The sequence below is a fragment of the Gorilla gorilla genome, chromosome 8, assembly GCF_029281585.2.
Source record: "Gorilla gorilla gorilla isolate KB3781 chromosome 8, NHGRI_mGorGor1-v2.1_pri, whole genome shotgun sequence".
NCBI classification, from domain to species: Eukaryota; Metazoa; Chordata; class Mammalia; order Primates; family Hominidae; genus Gorilla; species Gorilla gorilla.
The window spans coordinates 115,594,855-115,612,921 of NC_073232.2; the positions used below are offsets into that span (position 1 = coordinate 115,594,855).

Below are 18,067 nucleotides of genomic sequence, written 5' to 3' on the forward strand. Positions count from 1 at the left end.
TCTATAATCTTAGCTGCTTGGGAAGCTGAGGCAGGAGGACTGCTTGAGTTTAAGGTAGTGAGATATGATCGTACCGCTCCACCCCAAGCCTGGGCAACAAAACGAAACCTCATCTCAAAAAAAATAAATAAATAAAAAGACAGGTATATAGTAACAAACTTAAAAAAAATTGTAGAAAGTAGAATGATAAATCCTCACTTCAATCCTAGCCCCTAGAGGGTGGTCAGTTTCTTTTTTCTATTTTTTTTGAGACGGAGTTTCGCTCTTGTTGTCCAGGCTGGAGGGCAATGACGCAACCTTGGCTCACTGCAAACTCCGCCTCTCCTGGGTTCAAGCAATTCTCCTGCCTCAGCCTCCCAAGTAGCTGGGATTACAGGCATGCATCACCACGCATGGCTAATTTTGTATTTTTAGTAGACATGGGGTTTCTCATCTTGGTCAGACTGGTCTCGAACTCCCGAACTCAGGCGATCCGCCCACCTCAGCCTCCCAAAGTGCTGGGATTACAGGCATGAGCCACCGCACCCAGCTGGGGTTGGTCAGTTTCTAAGAGTTTGATGTGTATGGTCCTAGAACACTATGTGTGCATGTGGGTTTTTCTGTTATTCATTTTTTGCTTTAAAAAAAATGGGATCAACTGGGTGCGGTGGCTCACACCTGTAATCCCAGCACTTTGGGAGGCCAAGACGGGCAGATCACCTGAGGTCAGGAGTTCGAGACCAGCTTGGCCAACATGGCAAAACCCTGTCTCTACAAAAAATACAAAAATAAGCTGGGCGTGGTGGCAGACACCTATAATCCCAGCTACTCAGGAGGCTGAGGCAGGAGGATCACTCAAACCTGGGAGTCAGAAGTTGTAGTGAACCGAGATCGCGCCACTGCACTCTAGCCTGGGTAACAGAGGGAGACTCCATCTCAAAAAAAAAAAAAAAAGAAAAAAAGTCCAGGTGCGGTGGCGCACACCTGTAATCCTAGCACTTTGGGAGGCTGAGGCAGGCGGATCACAAGGTCAGCAGTTCAAGACCAGCCTGGCCAAGATGGTAAAACCCTGTCTCTACTAAAAATACAAAAAAATTAGCCAGGCATGGTGGCGGTCGCCTGTAATCCCAGCTACTCAGGATGCTGAGGCAGAGAATGGCTTGAACCTGGGAGGCAGAGGCTACAGTGAGCTGAGATGGCACCACTGCACTCCAGCCTGGGCGACAGAGCGGGACTCCGTCTGAAAAAAAAAAAAGAAAAAAGAAAAAAAAAAGTTGGTTTTGTTGGCACTCGCTGTCTAACAACTACCAAATTGCAGTTAGAAAACTTTTCATATTAGTGTAGGAAACTTTTTGCAGGCCTAGTTCCTCGATAGCCAAAGGCCAGCTTTGTAAGCAGGCCCTTCTAACGACAGCAGCCTCAAGGCTGATATGTTAACTCTTTTGTGCATAATATCTTACCCTCTGGAGTATCAAGAAGAGATAACAAAAATATTTTTGAATCTCAGAGCAGAAATCAGACCATGAAAGTAGTCTTATTAAAAGGAGAAAAAGTCCTCATCTTTTTAAAAGCAAGATCATGCTAGAGCTTCCAAGTTAAGATTTTTCAATCAATGTGCTTTGATAAGCCACACTGGCTCATTCCTTTGATCATACATACTCTTCTTTTCGAGATGGAGTCTCACTCTGCCGCCCAGGCTGGAATGCAGTGGTGGGATCTCGGCTCACTGCCACCTCCGCCTCCTGGGTTCAAGCGAATCTCCTGCCTCAGCCTCCTGAGTAGCTGAGACTACAGGCGTACCACCATGCCCAGCTAATTTTTTTTTTTGTATTTTTAGTAGAGACGGGGTTTCACCATGTTGGCCAGGATGGTCTCGATCTCTTGACCTTGTGATGTGCCCGCCTCGGCCTCCCAAAGTGCTGGGATTACAAGCGTGAGCCACCGGACCTGGCAATACCTACTCTTCTTTGCTGCTAAGTTCTTTTTTTCTGTGTGTCTGGCAAATTCCTATCTGTTCTTCAAACCCATTCCTGAGTTAAATCATTCACTTTTGTGTTATCTCTACTGTTGCATTCATTACACCCTACTGTTAGTTAGTTGTTTACTTATATATCTTTCCTACAAAACTCTGAGTCCCCTGATGGCATGAATTTTGTCTCATCTTTGTACTCCTAAGGTCAAATACATAGACCCTCAATTTAGTAACAATATATAATAAATGGTATGGAAACATCATATATTAGTCCTTAAAAAATTATTTGGAAACTAAATTTAATAGAAGGCTTAATATCATACACCAAATAAGTAATAATAATAACCTAACTTTTTTGAGATGGAGTCTTGCTCTGTCGCCAGGCTGGAGGCTCACCGCAACCTCTGCCTCCCGGATTCATGTGATTCTCCTGCCTCATCTTCCCGAGTAGCTGGGACTATACAGGTGCATACCACCATGCCCAGCTAATTTTTGTATTTTTAGTAGAGATGGGGTTTCACCATGTGGGCCAGAATGGTCTCCATCTCTTGACCTCGTGATCCGCCCACCTCAGCCTCCCAAAATGCTGAGATTACAGGTATGAGCCACCATGCCTGGCCAGCCTAACTTTTAAGATGGAATTAGTTATGGCAGGATTAACAAAATCAAATATCACATCTTATAGAAGAATTTTTAGTGATCAATGTGAGGTATATGTTCTAAATTTCATCTCATAAAAGCAAAATAAGGTCTGAATATCAAACAAAGCAAAATACAATAAGACATCAAAGAGTAAATACCACTAAATCAACCACAGTAACCCTGAGACACTGGAGTCTCTATGAGAAAGAAACATATTTGGATAATTATTGATCTCTAAATTTTAAATGAACTTAAATCTTTCTTAAGAACACATGATGGCCAGGTGTGGTGGCTCACACTTGTAATCCCAGCACTTTGGGAGGCCGAGGTGGGCAGATTGCCTGAGGTTGGGAGTTCAAGACCAGCCTGGCCAACATGGAGAAACTCTGTCTCCACTAAAAAAACTACAAAATTAGCCAGGCATGGTGGCGCATGCCTGTAATCCCAGCTACTCAGGAGGCTGAGGCAGGATAATCGCTTGAACCCAGGAGGCGGAGGTTGCAGTGAGCCGACATCATCGCACCATTGCACTCCATCCTGGGCAAAAACAGTGAAACTCTGTCTCAAAAAAAAAAAGATCTGTCTTTTTTAAACTTTTGGAATTGTCTTGTTTTTAAAATTTGATCTGCCACAAATAACTTTAAAGTTTAACAGTCCCATGGGAATTACTCATTCCTGTTAGTAAATAACCACACATGAAGGTCACATATCTGTAAACCACGCACACATTTCCCACCTGGGACTAACTGGTTCAAAGAAAGTCAGCATAGCAGGCTCAAGTGACTGCAGGACACCAAGAATTGTAGTCTGATGACTAGCAAACCAGCTCAATGTTTTGTTCATATTAGAAGTAACTCTTAATTACTTACTCTACCTTAAATTTAGGCCTCAACAATTTTAGTCCCCAATTAATGGGTCTGTATATTTGATAATTCTAACATTTTGGTTAAATAATAATTTATGAACATTACCAGCTATACAGTAGCTGGGTGGTAGAATATTTATTTAGAGAGCCAAGAGCTGACAAAGAAAATTAAAGGTTGAAACAAATTTTATATCTTTCTTTTTGAGACAGGGTCTCATCATGCACTGCCGCCTTGACCTCCCAAGCTTAGGTGATCCTCCTACCTCAGGCTCCAGAGTAGCTGGGATTACAGGTATGAGCCTTTATATCATTTTATTTCAAAATGCTAAAAGCCTTAAATTCTATGATGTAAGCAAAAAAGAAACCCACATTTTTAGGTAACAAAATCAACTTAGAAGAGAAATACTGTACAAGATGGTGACTATATGTAATAATATATTGTAGGCTGGGCACGGTGGCTCATGCCTGTAATCCCAGCACTTTGGGAGGCCAAGGTGGGCGGATCACGAGGTCAGGAGATCGAGATCATCCTGGCTAAATGGTGAAACCCTGTCTCTACTAAAAATACAAAAAATTAGCCAGGCGTGGTGGTGGGTGCCTGTAGTCGCAGCTACTCAGGAGGCCGAGGCAGGAGAATGGCATGAACCCGGGAGGCGGAGCTTGCAGTGAGCCGAGATCGCGCCATGTACTCCAGCCTGGGTGAGAGAGACTCCGTCTCAAAAACAAAGAAACAAACAATAATAATAATAATAATATATTGTAATTGCTGAATAGAAATTTCAGTGTTTTCACCACAAAAAATGTGAGGTAATGGTATGTTAATTAGCTCAATTTTGCCATCCCACAATGTATACATATTTCAAAACATCATGTTGTATACAATAAATAGATATTATTTATTTCATTTCACTTTTTTTTTTTTTTTTGAGACAGAGTCTCACTCTGTCACCCAGGCTGGAGTGCAGTGTCATGGTCTCAGCTCACTGCAACCTCTGCTTCCTAGGTTCAAGGGATCCTCCCACCTCAGCTTCCCAAGTAGGTGGGACTATAGGCATGTGCCACCACGCCTGGCTAATGTTTGTATTTTTACTAGGGACAGGGTTACACCATGTTGGCCAGGCTAGTCTTGAACTCCTGACCTCAGGTGATCCACCCACCTCGGCCTCTGAAAGTGCTGGGATTACAGGGTGAGCCACCTTGCCTGGCCTTCACTTCACTTATTTTTATTTTTTTTGAGACAGTGTATTGCTGTCGCTCAGGCTCAGTGCAGTGGTGCAATCATGGATCACTGTAGCCTGGATCTCCCAGGCTCAACCCACCTCAGCCTCCCTAGGAGCTAGGACTACTAGGATTACAGGTGTGCGCTTAATTTTGTGTGCGGCTAATTTTGCTATTTTTTGTAGAGCTAGGGTTTCGCTATGTTGCCCAGGCTGGTCTCGAACTCCTGGGCTCAAGCTATCCATCCACTTTGGCCTCCCAAAGTGCTGGGATTACAGGTGCAAGCCACCACGCCCAGCCCAAAATATTTTGTTTCTGTCAATTAAAAAAACAGGCTGGGCACAGTGGTTCATGCCTGTAATCCCAGTACTTTGGGAGGCTGAGGCAGGAGGATCACTTGAGGCCAGGAGTTTGAGACCAGCCTGGGCAAAATGATGAAACCCCATCTCTACTAAAAAATACAAACAATTTAGCTGGGCATGGTGGCGTGCACCTCTAATCCCAGCTACCTGGGAGGCTGAGGCAGGAGAATTGCTGGAACCCGGGAGGTACAGACCGCAGTGAGTCAAGACTGTGCCACTGCACTCCAGCTTGGGTGACAGAACAAGACTCTGTATCACACACAGACACACAAAAACTCCAGCCTGGGCAACACAGTATGCTATCCTTGCCACCAAAACAAAAAACAACAACAAAAAAAACAACCCACAAAACACAAAACATACACACACACACACACACATACACATAAATAGCCATAGAATAATCTATATTCTAGACACGGTCCTCCTGGGTATCACTTCTTTTTCTATAATAGGGCAAGTCTTCTGCTTTTAGAAATAATAGGCTGTTATGGGATCACTCATAATTCTTAATCCAGGAGTCACTAACCAGCTTTGTCTCTAACGAAAACCTAAGAATAACCTCAAGTGTGCTGTGGCTACGAGGTAAAAATAAGTCATTTCTAGTTTTCAGCTGCCATGAGATATAACCAGGATATGTCAAGCTCAGTTAGAGAAGTCATATTTCACTGGATTTAGTATATATTTACTACCAATAAATATCGGTACTAAAAACACTAGCAAACTTTCAGCCACTTTTTTTTTTTGAGTTGGAGTTTTGCTGTTGTTGCCCAGGCTGGAGTGCAGTGGTGCAATCTCGGCTCACTGCAACCTCTGCCTCCGGGGTTCAAGTGATTCTCCTGCCTCAGCCTCTCGAGTAGCTGGGATTACAAGCATGCGCCACCACGCCCGGCTGATTTTATATTTTTAGTAGAGATGGGGTTTACCATGTTGGTCAGACTGGTCTTGAACTCCTGACCTCAGGTGATCCACCCGCCTTGGCCTCCCAAAGTGTTGGGATTACAGGTGTGAGCCACCGCGTCCGGCCCCTTTTCTTTTTTTTGATATAGAGTCTCCCTCTTGTCGCCCAGGTTGGAGTGCAGTGGCATGATCTTGACTCACTGCAACCTCCACCTCCCGCGTAATAGCGATTCTCTTGCCTCAGCCTCCTGAGTAGCCAGGACTACAGGTGTGCGCCACCATACCTAGCTAATTTTTGGTAGAGACGGGGTTTCGCCACGTTGGCCAGACTGGTCTTGAACTCCTGACCTCAGGTGATCCACCTGCCTCAACCTCCCAAAGTGCTGGGATTACAGGCATGAGCCACTGCACATGGCCAGTCACTGTTTTAACATATCTATTAATTTAACTAACAATACAGTATTTTATTATTTTATTTTACTATTTTTTTTGAGACAGATTATCACTCTGTCGCCCAGGCTGGAGTGCAATGGCATGATCTAGGCTAACTTCAACCTCCGTCTCCCAGGTTCATGCAATTCTCCAGCCTCAGCCTCCCGAGTAGCTGGGATTACAGGAGTGTGCCACCATGCCAAGCTATTTTTCATTTTTTAGTAGAGACAGGGTTTCACCGTGTTGGCCAGGCTGGTCTCAAACTCCTGACCTCAAATGATCCACCTGCCTTGGCCTCCCAAAGTACTGGGATTATATAGGTGAGTCACCGTGCCCAGCCACAATACACAGTATTTTAGATAAAAATTATTCTATAAAACTTTACACATGATGGAGAACAAAAAGGCTTTTTAAATTTGACTAATGAAAAAGCAAAGCTATATAAATGTTCATTTTTACTAACTGGACCACATAACTAAAACTATGAGTATATTTTACTTTTATGTTCAATGATACATGAAGTTTGAGGTTTCCATCGTACAACAACAAGAAAATATTATGGCTGGGCGCGGTGGCTCATGCCTGTAATCCCAGCACTTTGGGAGGCCGAGGCGGGCGGATCACAAGGTCAGGAGATGGAGACCAGCCTGACCAACAACATGGTGAAACCCCGTCTCTACTAAAAATACAAAAATTAGCCAGGTGTGGTGGCACAGGCCTGTAATCCCAGCTACTCAGGAGCCTGAGGCAGGAGAATCACTTGAACCCGGGAGGCGGAGGTTGCAGTGAGCCAGGACCGCCCCACTGCACTCCAGCCTGGGCAACGGAGTGAGACTCTGCCTCAAAAAAAAAAAAAAAAAAAAAAAAAAAAATTACATAGCTAGAACAGGAGATCTCTTTTAATCCATAAAAAAAACTAATAGGGTCAGCTGGGCATGGTGGCTCATGCCTGTAATCCCAGCACATTGGGAGGCCGAGGTAGGCGGATCACCTGAGGTCAGGAGTTCGAGACCAGCCAGACCAACATGGAGAAACCCCACCTCTACTAAAAATACAAAATTAGCCAGGCATGGTGGCACCTGCCTGTAATCCCAGCTACTCAGGAAGGCTGAGGCAGGAGAATCGCTTGAACCTGGGGGGCGGAGGTTGCAGAGAGCTGAGATCACGCCACTGCACTCCAGCCTGGGCAACAGAGTGGGACTCAGTCTCAAAAAAATAAATAAATAAAATAAAATAAAATAACTAATAGGGTCCCTATTAGATAAAAATATTTCACTTCTCTAGGTGTCCTGAGCTTTGCTTGTTTTTTTGTTTGTTTTGTTTTGTTTTGAGACGGAGTCTCGCTCTGTCGTCCAGGCTGGAGTGCAGTAGCGCAATCTTGGCTCACTGTAACCTCTGCCTGCCAAGTTCAAGCAATTCTCCTGCCTCAGCCTCCTGAGTAGCTGGGATTACAGGTGTGTGCCAACAGGTCCGGCTAATTTTTGTATTTTTTAGTAGAGATAGGGTTTCACCATGTTGGTCAGGCTGGAATTCCTGACCTCGTGATCCACCCACCTCAGCCTCCCAAAGTGCTGGGGTTATAGGCATGAGCCACTGCGCCCGGCCGAGCTTGCTTGTTATACTTGAACAACTAATAAATGCAAGGATGTCCTATAAAGAAAAGTGGATGATAAGCAATATTTTTCTCTACTACCAAAATGGAAAAAGCTGGAACTGAGGCCTCTTTAATATTTCTATCTTCAGCTTTTCTCTGACACTAATAGACTGCCATCAGTGGCAGTAGGAAATGGATACTAGCCTGGCACAGTGGCTAACTCCTATAATCCTAGTGCTTTGGGAAGCTGAGGCAAGAGGATTACTTGAGGCCAGGAGTTTGAGACCAGCCTGGACAACATAGCAAGACCGCATCTCTTAAAAAAAAAAAAAAAATTAGCTGGGCATGGTGGCATGTGCCTCTAGTCCTAACTACTCAGGAGGCTGAGACAGGAGGGAGGACCACCCAAGCCCAGGAAAACCTCAAGGTTGTAGTGAGCCATGATCGTGTCAATGTACTTCAGCCTGGGCAACAGAAACAGACCCTGTCTCAAAAAAAGAAATGGACAGTAAATCAAATGTGATTAAAGCTGGAGATGTGAATCACTATGTATCAATATTCAATTAGCATTAACAATGTCCAGGCGCGGTGGCTCACGCCTGTAATCCCAGCACTTTGGGAGGCCGAGGCGGGCGGATCACGAGGTCAGGAGATTGAGACCACAGTGAAACCCCTTCTCTACTAAAAATGCAAAAACAAAATCAGCCAGGTGCAGTGGCAGGTGCCTGTAGTCCCAGCTACTCGGGAGGCTGACGCAGAAGAATGGCGTGAATCCGGGAGGCTGAGCTTGCAGTGAGCTGAGATCGTGCCACTGCACTCCAGCCTGGGCGACAGAGCAAGACTCTGTCTCAAAAAAAAAAACAAAAACAAACCAATGTCTACAACATCATAAAACAAAAATAACAAAAATAATTGCATGAAATCCTACAGAGTTCTTTCTTCAGTGTGCTAAAGGTAAGCTCACAACTTTACCTATTCTTTTACATATATGTACTGTACCTGACAAGCTGGATCAAGACCCATTTTTCTTCTGAGGAATTTTTCTACATGTCCAATAGTTGCTTCTCCTGAAACTCGAACAAACTTCTTTTCCAATGGCTACGAAAATAGACAGATAAAACTATTTTTAGGTTAAATATACCTGTAAATGCATGATGTATGTGTATATATATGTAATGTGTAAACATTAAAGAAAATTTTATAGCGAAGATGATTCAATAGACTCTTGAAAAAACTTACTATGAAACAAGTTAATACAAATATCAGAGAAGAAAAACGGAAATTCTGCTTAGCTTTCCCTTTCTGAAAAGTATGTCAACAATTTTTCTAAATAGGCTTGCTGGTTTATTTTAATGTTTCATTGAAAAAAACAAAACTCAGAGTAAAATTTATTCATTCATTTCAAGTACTGAACTTACACTTTAAAGACACAGAGAAAACACCCAATACCAAATGTCTGAAACAACTTTAAGGCCGGGCATGGTGGCTCACGCCTGCAATCCCAGCACTTTGGGAGGCAGAGGCAGGCAGATTGTTTGAGGTCAGGAGTTCGAGACCAGCCTGACCAACATGGAGAAACCCCATCTCTACTAAAAATACAAATTAGCTGGGCATGGTGGCGCATGCCTATAATCCCAGCTACTCGGGAGGCTGAGGCAGGAGAATCGCTTGAACCTGGGAGGCAGAGGTTGCAGAGAGCCAAGATTGTGCCATTGTACTCCAGTCTGGGCAACAAGAGCAAAACTCCGTCTAAAAAACAAACAAACAAACAAACAAACAAAAAACCCAAAAAACTGCAAGGAAGAAAAAACAAGACGGAGAAGGAATGGCGAGACTAAAAAACATTAAGGGGTGTAAATGACAAATACATTAACCAATTACAATGCATGGACCTTACTGAATCCTGACTGAAAAACTATCAACAATTTTCAGGGGACAATCTAGGAAATTTAAGTAGTACATGAATATCTGATCAAGGGATTATCATTAATTTAAAAAACTGTAGTATCATTATTATGTTGCCATAAAAGGACACTTAACATGAATTTATAATTATTGGAGTGGTGTGTACATGGGAGTTCATTATACTATGCTGCCTACTTTTGTATAAGTTTAAAAATTTTCATTTTTTTTTCATTCTTTTTTTTTTCTTTTCTTTTCTTTTTTGAGACAAAGTCTCACTCTGTCACCCAAGCTGGAGTGCAATGGTGCAATCTCAGCTCACTGCAAGCTCCGCCTCCCGGGTTCACACTATTCTCCTGCCTCAGTCTCCCGAGTAGCTGGGACTACAGGCGTGCACCACTACGCCCAACTAATTTTTTTTTTTTTTCATTAGAGATGGGGTTTCATCGTTAGCCAGCATGGTCTCAATCTCCTGACCTCGTGATCCACCCGCCTCAGCCTCCCAAAGTGCTGGGAGTAGAGGTATGAGCCACTGCGCCCAGCCAGGGATTTCTTTTTTAAGTGAAAAATAAAAAGATCACTATCTAGACACATGTGGCTGGAATGTGGGACCCAATAGTTTGAGGTGTAGGAGGTGATAAGTAGATGACAGAGTTTGAAAGTAAAAACCAATGCTTACCCAGCTCCGATCTCTCTGAGACAACTAATGATGCTATGACCTCATGCAAATAAAAAGCTGAAGTAATCAGAACTAAACAGTCCCTTACAGGAAAAGCACAAAGTGTTTTTTTAGGACTTACAGACTGGGAGCCTAGAATGGCTACCTAGGGAACCGAGGCACACATTTGTTCCATGTTACAGCACTCAGCTTTCCTATCTGTACAGTAGTTTGTTCTTAAGAACTTTCCCAACTAAAACTCAGAGTCTATATTAGATAGGTATTTTATTTTTCTAGGTGTCTTGGGCTTGCTTGTTATACTTGAGCAACTGATAAATGGTCTGCCCGTTATTACCACAGTACAGCATACAGAATAGGTGTTGAGTGTAGGCACTCCAGGCAGACACCTGGGCTCAAACCCTGGTTCTGCCATTTTCTAATAGTGAGTCTTCAGGCAAGTTCCTGAACTTGTCTGTGTCTGTATTTGTAAAACAGATAAAAATAGCACCTGCTTCATACAATTATCATGAAAATAAGTTAATGTATGTAAATAATAAAAATACCTGTCACATAGTAAGCTTAAGCACTGAAGAGTTGTTAGTGTTGTGAGCCATTTGTCTCTAAGATTATTTGCATCATTTTTGCTCTTTATGTACAGGATTTTAACTTTTTTTGTTTGTTTTTTGTTTTTGAGATGGAGTCTTGCTCTGTCGCCCAGGCTGGAGTGCAGTGGAGCGATCGTGGCTCACTGCAACCTCTGCCTTCCGGATTCAAGCGATTCTCTTGCCTCAGCCTCCCAAGTAGCTGGGACTACAAGTGTGTACCACCATGCTAATTTTTGTATTTTTAGTAGAGACAGGGTTTCACTGTGTTAGCCAGGATGGTCTCGATCTCCTGACCTCATGATCCACCGGCCTCAGCGTCCCGAAGTGCTGGGATTACAGGCGTGAGCCACTGCGCCCGGCAGATTTTAACTTTTGAGATGGAGTCTCGCTCTGTCACCCAGGCTGGAGTGCAGTGGCACAATCTCGGCTCACTGCAACCTCTGCCTCTTGGGTTCAAGTGATTCTCCTATCTCGGCCTCCCAAGTAGCTGGGACTACAGGTACCTGCCACCAACGTCTGGCTAATTTTGTGTTTTTAGTAGAGATGGGGTTTCATCATATTGGTCAGGCTGGTCTCAAACTCCTGACCTCAGGTGATCCACCCGCCTTGGCCTCCCAAAGTGCTGGGATTACAGGGGTGAGCCACCGCACCGGGCCCCAATTTCTTAAACCTAGTAGAAAATGATTTTATTGTTTTATAGGGCTGTCATTACTAAAAGAGAAAACTGAAACAAAGATTTCATGAAAAAAATATAACCAGTAATGGGCTTAAACAAAAATTCTAACATAAGCATATACATACATGTTTTTGAGATGGAGTTTTGCTCTTGTTGCCCAGGCTGGAGTGGAATGGCGCGGTCTTGGCTCACTGCTACCTCTGCCTCCCGAGTTCAAGCAATTCTCCTGCCTCAGCCTCCCAAGTAGCTGGGATTACAGGTGTGAGCCACCACACTAATTTTTGTATTTTTAGTAGAGACAGGGTTTCACCATGTTGGCCAGGCTGGTTTCAAACTCCTGACCTCAGGTGATCCGCCCACCTCGGCCTCCCAAAGTGCTGGGATTATAGGTGTGAGCCACCGTGCCCGGCCAGTTTTTTTGTTGTTTGTTTGTTTTTGAGACAGAGTCTCGCTCTGTCGCCTGGGCTGCAGTGCAGTGGCATGATCTTGGCTCACTGCAAACTCTGCCTCCTGAGTTCACATCATTCTCCTGCCTCAGCCTTCCGAGTAGCTGGGAGTACAGGCGCCTGCCACCATGCCCTGCTAATTTTTTCTATTTTTAGTAGAGACGGGGTTTCACGTGTTAGCCAGGATGGTATCGATCTCCTGACTCGTGATCCACCCGCCTCAGCCTCCCAAAGTGCTGGGATTACAGGTGTGAGCCACTGTGCCTGGCCTGTTTTTTTTTTTTTTTTGAGATGAAGTTTTGCTTTAGCCCAGGCTGGAATGCAGTGGCGCAATCTCGGCTCACTGCAGCCTCTGCCTCCCGGGTTCAAGCAATTCTCCTGCCACAGCCCTCCTGAGTACCTGGGATTACAGGCATGCATCACCATACCGGGCTAATTTTTGTACTTTCAGGGGAGACAGGGTTTCCCCATGTTGCCCAGGCTGGTCTCAACTCCTAACTTCAAGTGATCCTCCTGTCCTGGTCTCCTAAAGTGCTGGGATTACAGGCATTAGCCACCGTGCCTGGCCAAGCATATATTGTTTCAACCAGATACATTTTTATATCCCCAAAATGTTTACACCAAGCAAATTACAAACAATGTTTCTATTCAAAGTTTCTATCGAATCTTGGCTTAGGTATTTAAAAAAAATCAACAGCTTTATTGAGATGTAATTCACATACCATTAAATTCACCCTTTAAAAGTGTACGATTAAATGGATTTTAGTATATCTACAAAATTTTGCAACCATCACTGCTATGTAATTTCAGAATATTTTCATTAGCCTAAAAAGAAGCCTGGCTGGGCAAGGTGGCTCACGCCTGTAATCCCAGCACTTTGGGAGGCCAAGGCGGGTGGATCACCTGAGGTCAGGAGTTCAAGACCAGCCTGGCTAACACGGTGAAACCCCGTTTCTACTAAAAATACAAAAAATTAGCTGGGCGTGGTGGAGCGCACCTGTAATACCAGCTACTTGGGAGGCTGAGGCAGGAGAACTGCTTGAACCAGGGAGGCAGAGGTTGCAGTGAGCCCAGATTGCGCCACTGCACTCCAGCCTGGGTGACAGAGCGAGACTCCATCTCCAAAAAGAAAAAAAGAAACCTGTACCTCTTGGTAGTCACTCCCCATTCAGCCTCTTCCCCAAGCCTCTGACAACCACTAATCTGCTTTCTGCTCCTGTGGATTTTCTTGTTCTGCACATTTCAGATAAATGAAATCATATAATATATGGATGGCCTTTTGTGACTGGCTTCTTTTCCTTAGCATCATGTTTTTAATGTTTACCTATGTCAGACCATGTATCAGTACTTCATTCCTTTTTACTGTCAAATAATACTCTATTATATGAAAATACATTTTGTTTATCCATTCATCAGCTAATAGGTTATATACACTGTTTCCAATTTGGGGTTATTATGTTTTTTGAGACAGAGGTTCGCTCTTTCGCCCAGGCTGGAGTGAAGTGGCATGATCTCAGCTCACTTTGCCAAGTTCTCCACCCTCCGGGTTCAAGTGATTCTCTTGCCTCAGCCTCCCAAGTAGCTGGGATTATAGGTGTCCACCACCACGCCTGGCTAATTTTTGTATTTTTAATAGAGATAGAGTTTTGGCATGTTGGCCAGGCTAGTCTCGAACTCCTGAACTCAGGAGATCCACCTGCCTTGGGCTCCCAACGTGCTAGGATTACAGGCATGACCCAATGTCCCTAGCCCAATTTGGGGTTATTATTAAAAATATATATATAGTTCAAATCAAATCCAAATAATGTGCATACAATGTAATTAATTTATATGTCCCTTAAGTTACTTTTATCAACAGGTTTCATCTGTAGGTTTATTCTTCATCTCTTTCCTTTTTAATTTATTTGCTGAAGAAATAGAATTGGTTGCTATGTAGTTTTCCACTATCTTGATCTGGCTTATTATATTCCTTCAGTGTCATTTAATACATCTCTCTCTTTTTTTTTGAGACAGAGTCTCGCTGTGTCGCCCAGGCTGGAGTGCAGTGGTGAGATCTTGGCTCACTGCAAGCTCCGCCTCCCAGGTTCATGCTATTCTCCTGCCTCAGCCTCCCGGGTAGCTGGGACTACAGGCACCCGCCACCGCGCCCGGCTAATTTTTTTGTATTTTTAGTAGAGACGGGGTTTTACTGTTAGCCAGGATGGTCTTGATCTCCTGACCTCGTAATCTGCCCACCTCGGCCTCCCAAAGTGCTGGGATTACAAGCTTGAGCCACCGGGCCCGGCCTAATACATCTCTTTGTCCCTTGTATTTCTTGTAAATTAGTAATTAAATCTAGAAGCATAATCACCTTCCTATATGTCTTGGCAAGAACACTTCAAGGTGATATTGCTACCATGTTTTTTCATGTGTAAGAACCACAACTATATATTCTGGGTTGCATATGTGTTTCTGAGGAAGCAGTAGACTAATACTTTATCTTTTCTGTTTTTAAGACAGAGTCTTACTCTGTCACCTAGGCTAGAGTGTAGTGATGCGATCACAGCTCACTGCAGCCTCAATCTCCTAGGCTCACGTGATCCTGCCACCTTAGCTTCCTGAGTAGCTGGAACTGCCCATGCCACCATGCAGAGCTAACATTTTTATTTTTGATAGAGACAGGGTATTCCTGGGTTGCCCAGATTGGTCTTGAACTCCTGGCTCCAAGCAATCCTCCTGTGTTGGCCTCCCAAAGTACTGGGATTACAGATGTGAGCCAACGAACCTGGCCTAATATTTCAATTCATTCTCTAGTTCTTTCTTCATGAGGTTTTAAAACTCTGTTGGACTGACTACTACAGGTTATTAGACAGGCGTCTTCAGGGAACACTGGTAGCATATATCCCTGTGCTTAAACCATACAAAAACGTATCTGCCACTATCCCACCCACTACATGGCTACGAGAATTTCCTAAAGCTGAACACCACTGGTTTGATGTTTTACAACTTAGAAGAGGTTCAACGCTATCAAAAATCATGGGGATTTATGGTCGGGCGCAGTGGCTCACACCTGTAATCCCAGCACTTTGGGAGGCCCAGGTGGGTGGGTCACCGGAGGTCAGGAGTTTGAGAATAGCCTGGCCAACATGGTGAAACACCGTCTCTACAAAAAATGCAAAATTAGCTGGGCGTGGTGGTGCATGCCTGTAATCCCAGCTACTCAGAAGGCTGAGGCTGGGTTCAAGAATCGCTTGAACCCAGACGGCGGAAGTTGCAGTGAGCCAAGATTGCGCCACTGTGCTCCAGCCTGGGCAACAGAGGAAGACTCCATTAAAAAAAAAAAAAAAAAAAAAAAAAAAATCGTGAGGACTTAAAACTGCATTCCCTCTATCACATCAATCTCTGAGACACATGTATAATATGCTTCACCCAGAGAATTACCTATCTATTCCTATGCTTTAATTCATGTCTCTGAGCTAGTGTGTTCACAAAACAGTACAGTATATCCAACTAGGTATAATTCACCTAACTTTCAGTAAAGACACTTGACAAAGTCATTGAAAATCTAAACAGATCAAAGTCACCTATTCCTTGTATATTTACCTCCCAAGTAACTATAAGGTCTGATTTACCCCTTTTTAAAAAGTTACCTTTTCCTGATGACTCACATTATAGTAGTAACACTGTATACAATGGTACCTGTGATTTTGGAATCTTTAAATCAACTCTGAACTTAAATATGTTACAAAGGAGTTCATTCTTACCTCTAAAACTTCAGTGAATAATTAAAGTAACAAGTAGGGCAAAATAACTTGAGCAAAAAATGTTACATGCAAATAAAATTTTAAGCTCATATTTAACTCTAAATGCCAACTATGCAAAAAATGCTTTGAGACATTTTTTATCACCAAACTAACATAGCATTTGGTTTTAGTTTTAAAAAGTATTCACTTAATTTTCCTTAGACTACTGTTCTGAATGAACAAATCCCTACTTAATAACTTTTATTCATAAATCTATAAAAATATTATTAAATGTACTTCATATTTAAATAACTTATTTATACAATCTCCATTTGGTTGCTAATCTGACTCGAATTTGTGTGCTACAGAGTCCTCTTGTGAAATGAATGAAAAAAAAAGTAAAATACCTTAAAATGTCCCGTGCCTTCATTAGCACTGAAAAATGAGAGCAAAATTAATCAATATTTAATACTTTAAGCTATATGTTTAATCATAAAACAACATATATAAATATTTGAGAAACATCAATTCACTGTAATTCTAGAACACAGTCACCTGAAGTTTTATGAAATAAACAAATGTAATTGTCATTTCTGCCACCTAGTGGTTAAGGCAAAGGCAGTTTTATCCAGTATTTTACTCTACTTTCCATACTTAATTTTAGAAGTTAAAAGTATATTCTCTTTTTCTGATGGAAAATATGAGAATTTACTTATTTTTTCCAGCTTTATTAGGGGATAATAGACAAATTAAAATTGTGTATATCTATAGGTTTTAAGATACGTATATACTGTAAACTAATAAAATCAAGCAAATCAACATATCCATCAGCTCACATACTTATTTTACTGTAGTGAGAACATTTAGGATCTACTCTTAGCAATTTTAAGTATATAATGCATTATTAACTGTAGTCATCATGATGTACAATAGATCTCCAGGAAAAAGTATATTCTTAAATATTAGATTCCCCCTCACCCCACATTTAGCATCCTAACATTTTACAGCTTAAAGTCTAATTTCATGTTTTTCTTTTAATCATAATCAATGTGATTTTTCTCTCTATAGTAACATTTACAATATAAAATTTCTTACAAGAAGGCTGCTATGCTTCCTATTGCTTTTCTTGCAGAATAATTACCTGGACATAATTTTACTCAGTTTCCTTTTCACCTAGAAGCCTACAGATTTCTTGGTTAAATCAATTACTTTTAAGCCATGAGGGAGACAAGGGTATCTAACTTTTTGTTGAGAAAGTACTATGTGCCAGGCGTTGAATTAGGTATTCATGTGCATATGCATGTTTTTCATTTAGTCCTCACAATAGCCCTGCAAATGAGGTATTAGTACCCCTTTCTACAGATGAAAAAAATTAAGCTCACAGAGGTCATAACTTTCTTTGGGACACACAGATATGGTAGGTAATAAAACTGAAATTCACACTCAGGTGTGCCTAACATCAAAGCCAATGTTCTTTCTTCCTTATGTTGTGAAGATTAGACAAGTTCACGATTGCATCATCTCCAAAGTATTCTTTTTTCTTTCACTTTTTTCTTTAAGAGATAGGGTCTTGCTCTATCACCCAGGCAGGAGTGTAGTGGCTGACTGCAGCTTCAACCTTCTGGGCTTAAGTGAACTTCTTGCCTTAGCCTACCTGAGCAGCTGGGAGTACAGATATGTGCCACCATGCATGGCTAATTAAAAAAAAAAAAAAAAAATTTAAGAGATAGGGTCTCGCTGTGTTGGCCAGGCTGGTCTCAAACTCCTGGCCTCAAGCCATCCTCCTGCCTTAGCCTCCCCAAATGCTGGAATTACAGGTGTGAGCCACCACACCCAGACTCCAAAGCACTCTTTTTTTTTTTTTTTTGAGACGGAGTCTCACTGTCACCCAGGCAGGAGTGCAGTGGCGTGATCTCGGCTCACTGCAACCTCCGCCTCCAGGGTTCAAGCGATTCTCTTTGCCTCAGCCTCCCGAGTAGGTGGGACTACAGGCATCCACCACCACACCCGGCTAATTTTTGTATTTTTAGTATAGACGGGGTTTCCCCATGTTGTTCAGGATGGCCTCGATCTCTTGACCTCGTGATCTGCCCA

General features: G+C 42.8%; 1 protein-coding gene across 2 annotated transcripts in view; it reads right to left on the reverse strand.

Moving 5' to 3' along the window:
• Positions 1-18,067, reverse strand: part of PCGF6 (polycomb group ring finger 6) — a 50,240-nt gene that overhangs the window by 16,843 nt on the left and 15,330 nt on the right. For both annotated transcript variants that reach the window (XR_008669003.2, XM_031014956.3), the window contains exons 7-8: positions 16,381-16,408; positions 8,964-9,062 (exon numbers count right to left, since the gene is read on the reverse strand). Coding sequence is in view for 1 of the 2 variants with exons in the window: in XM_031014956.3 (XP_030870816.3) it covers positions 8,964-9,062; positions 16,381-16,408 (127 nt within the window). In the remaining variant the exon portion in view is untranslated. The remainder of the gene's footprint in view (positions 1-8,963; positions 9,063-16,380; positions 16,409-18,067) is intronic.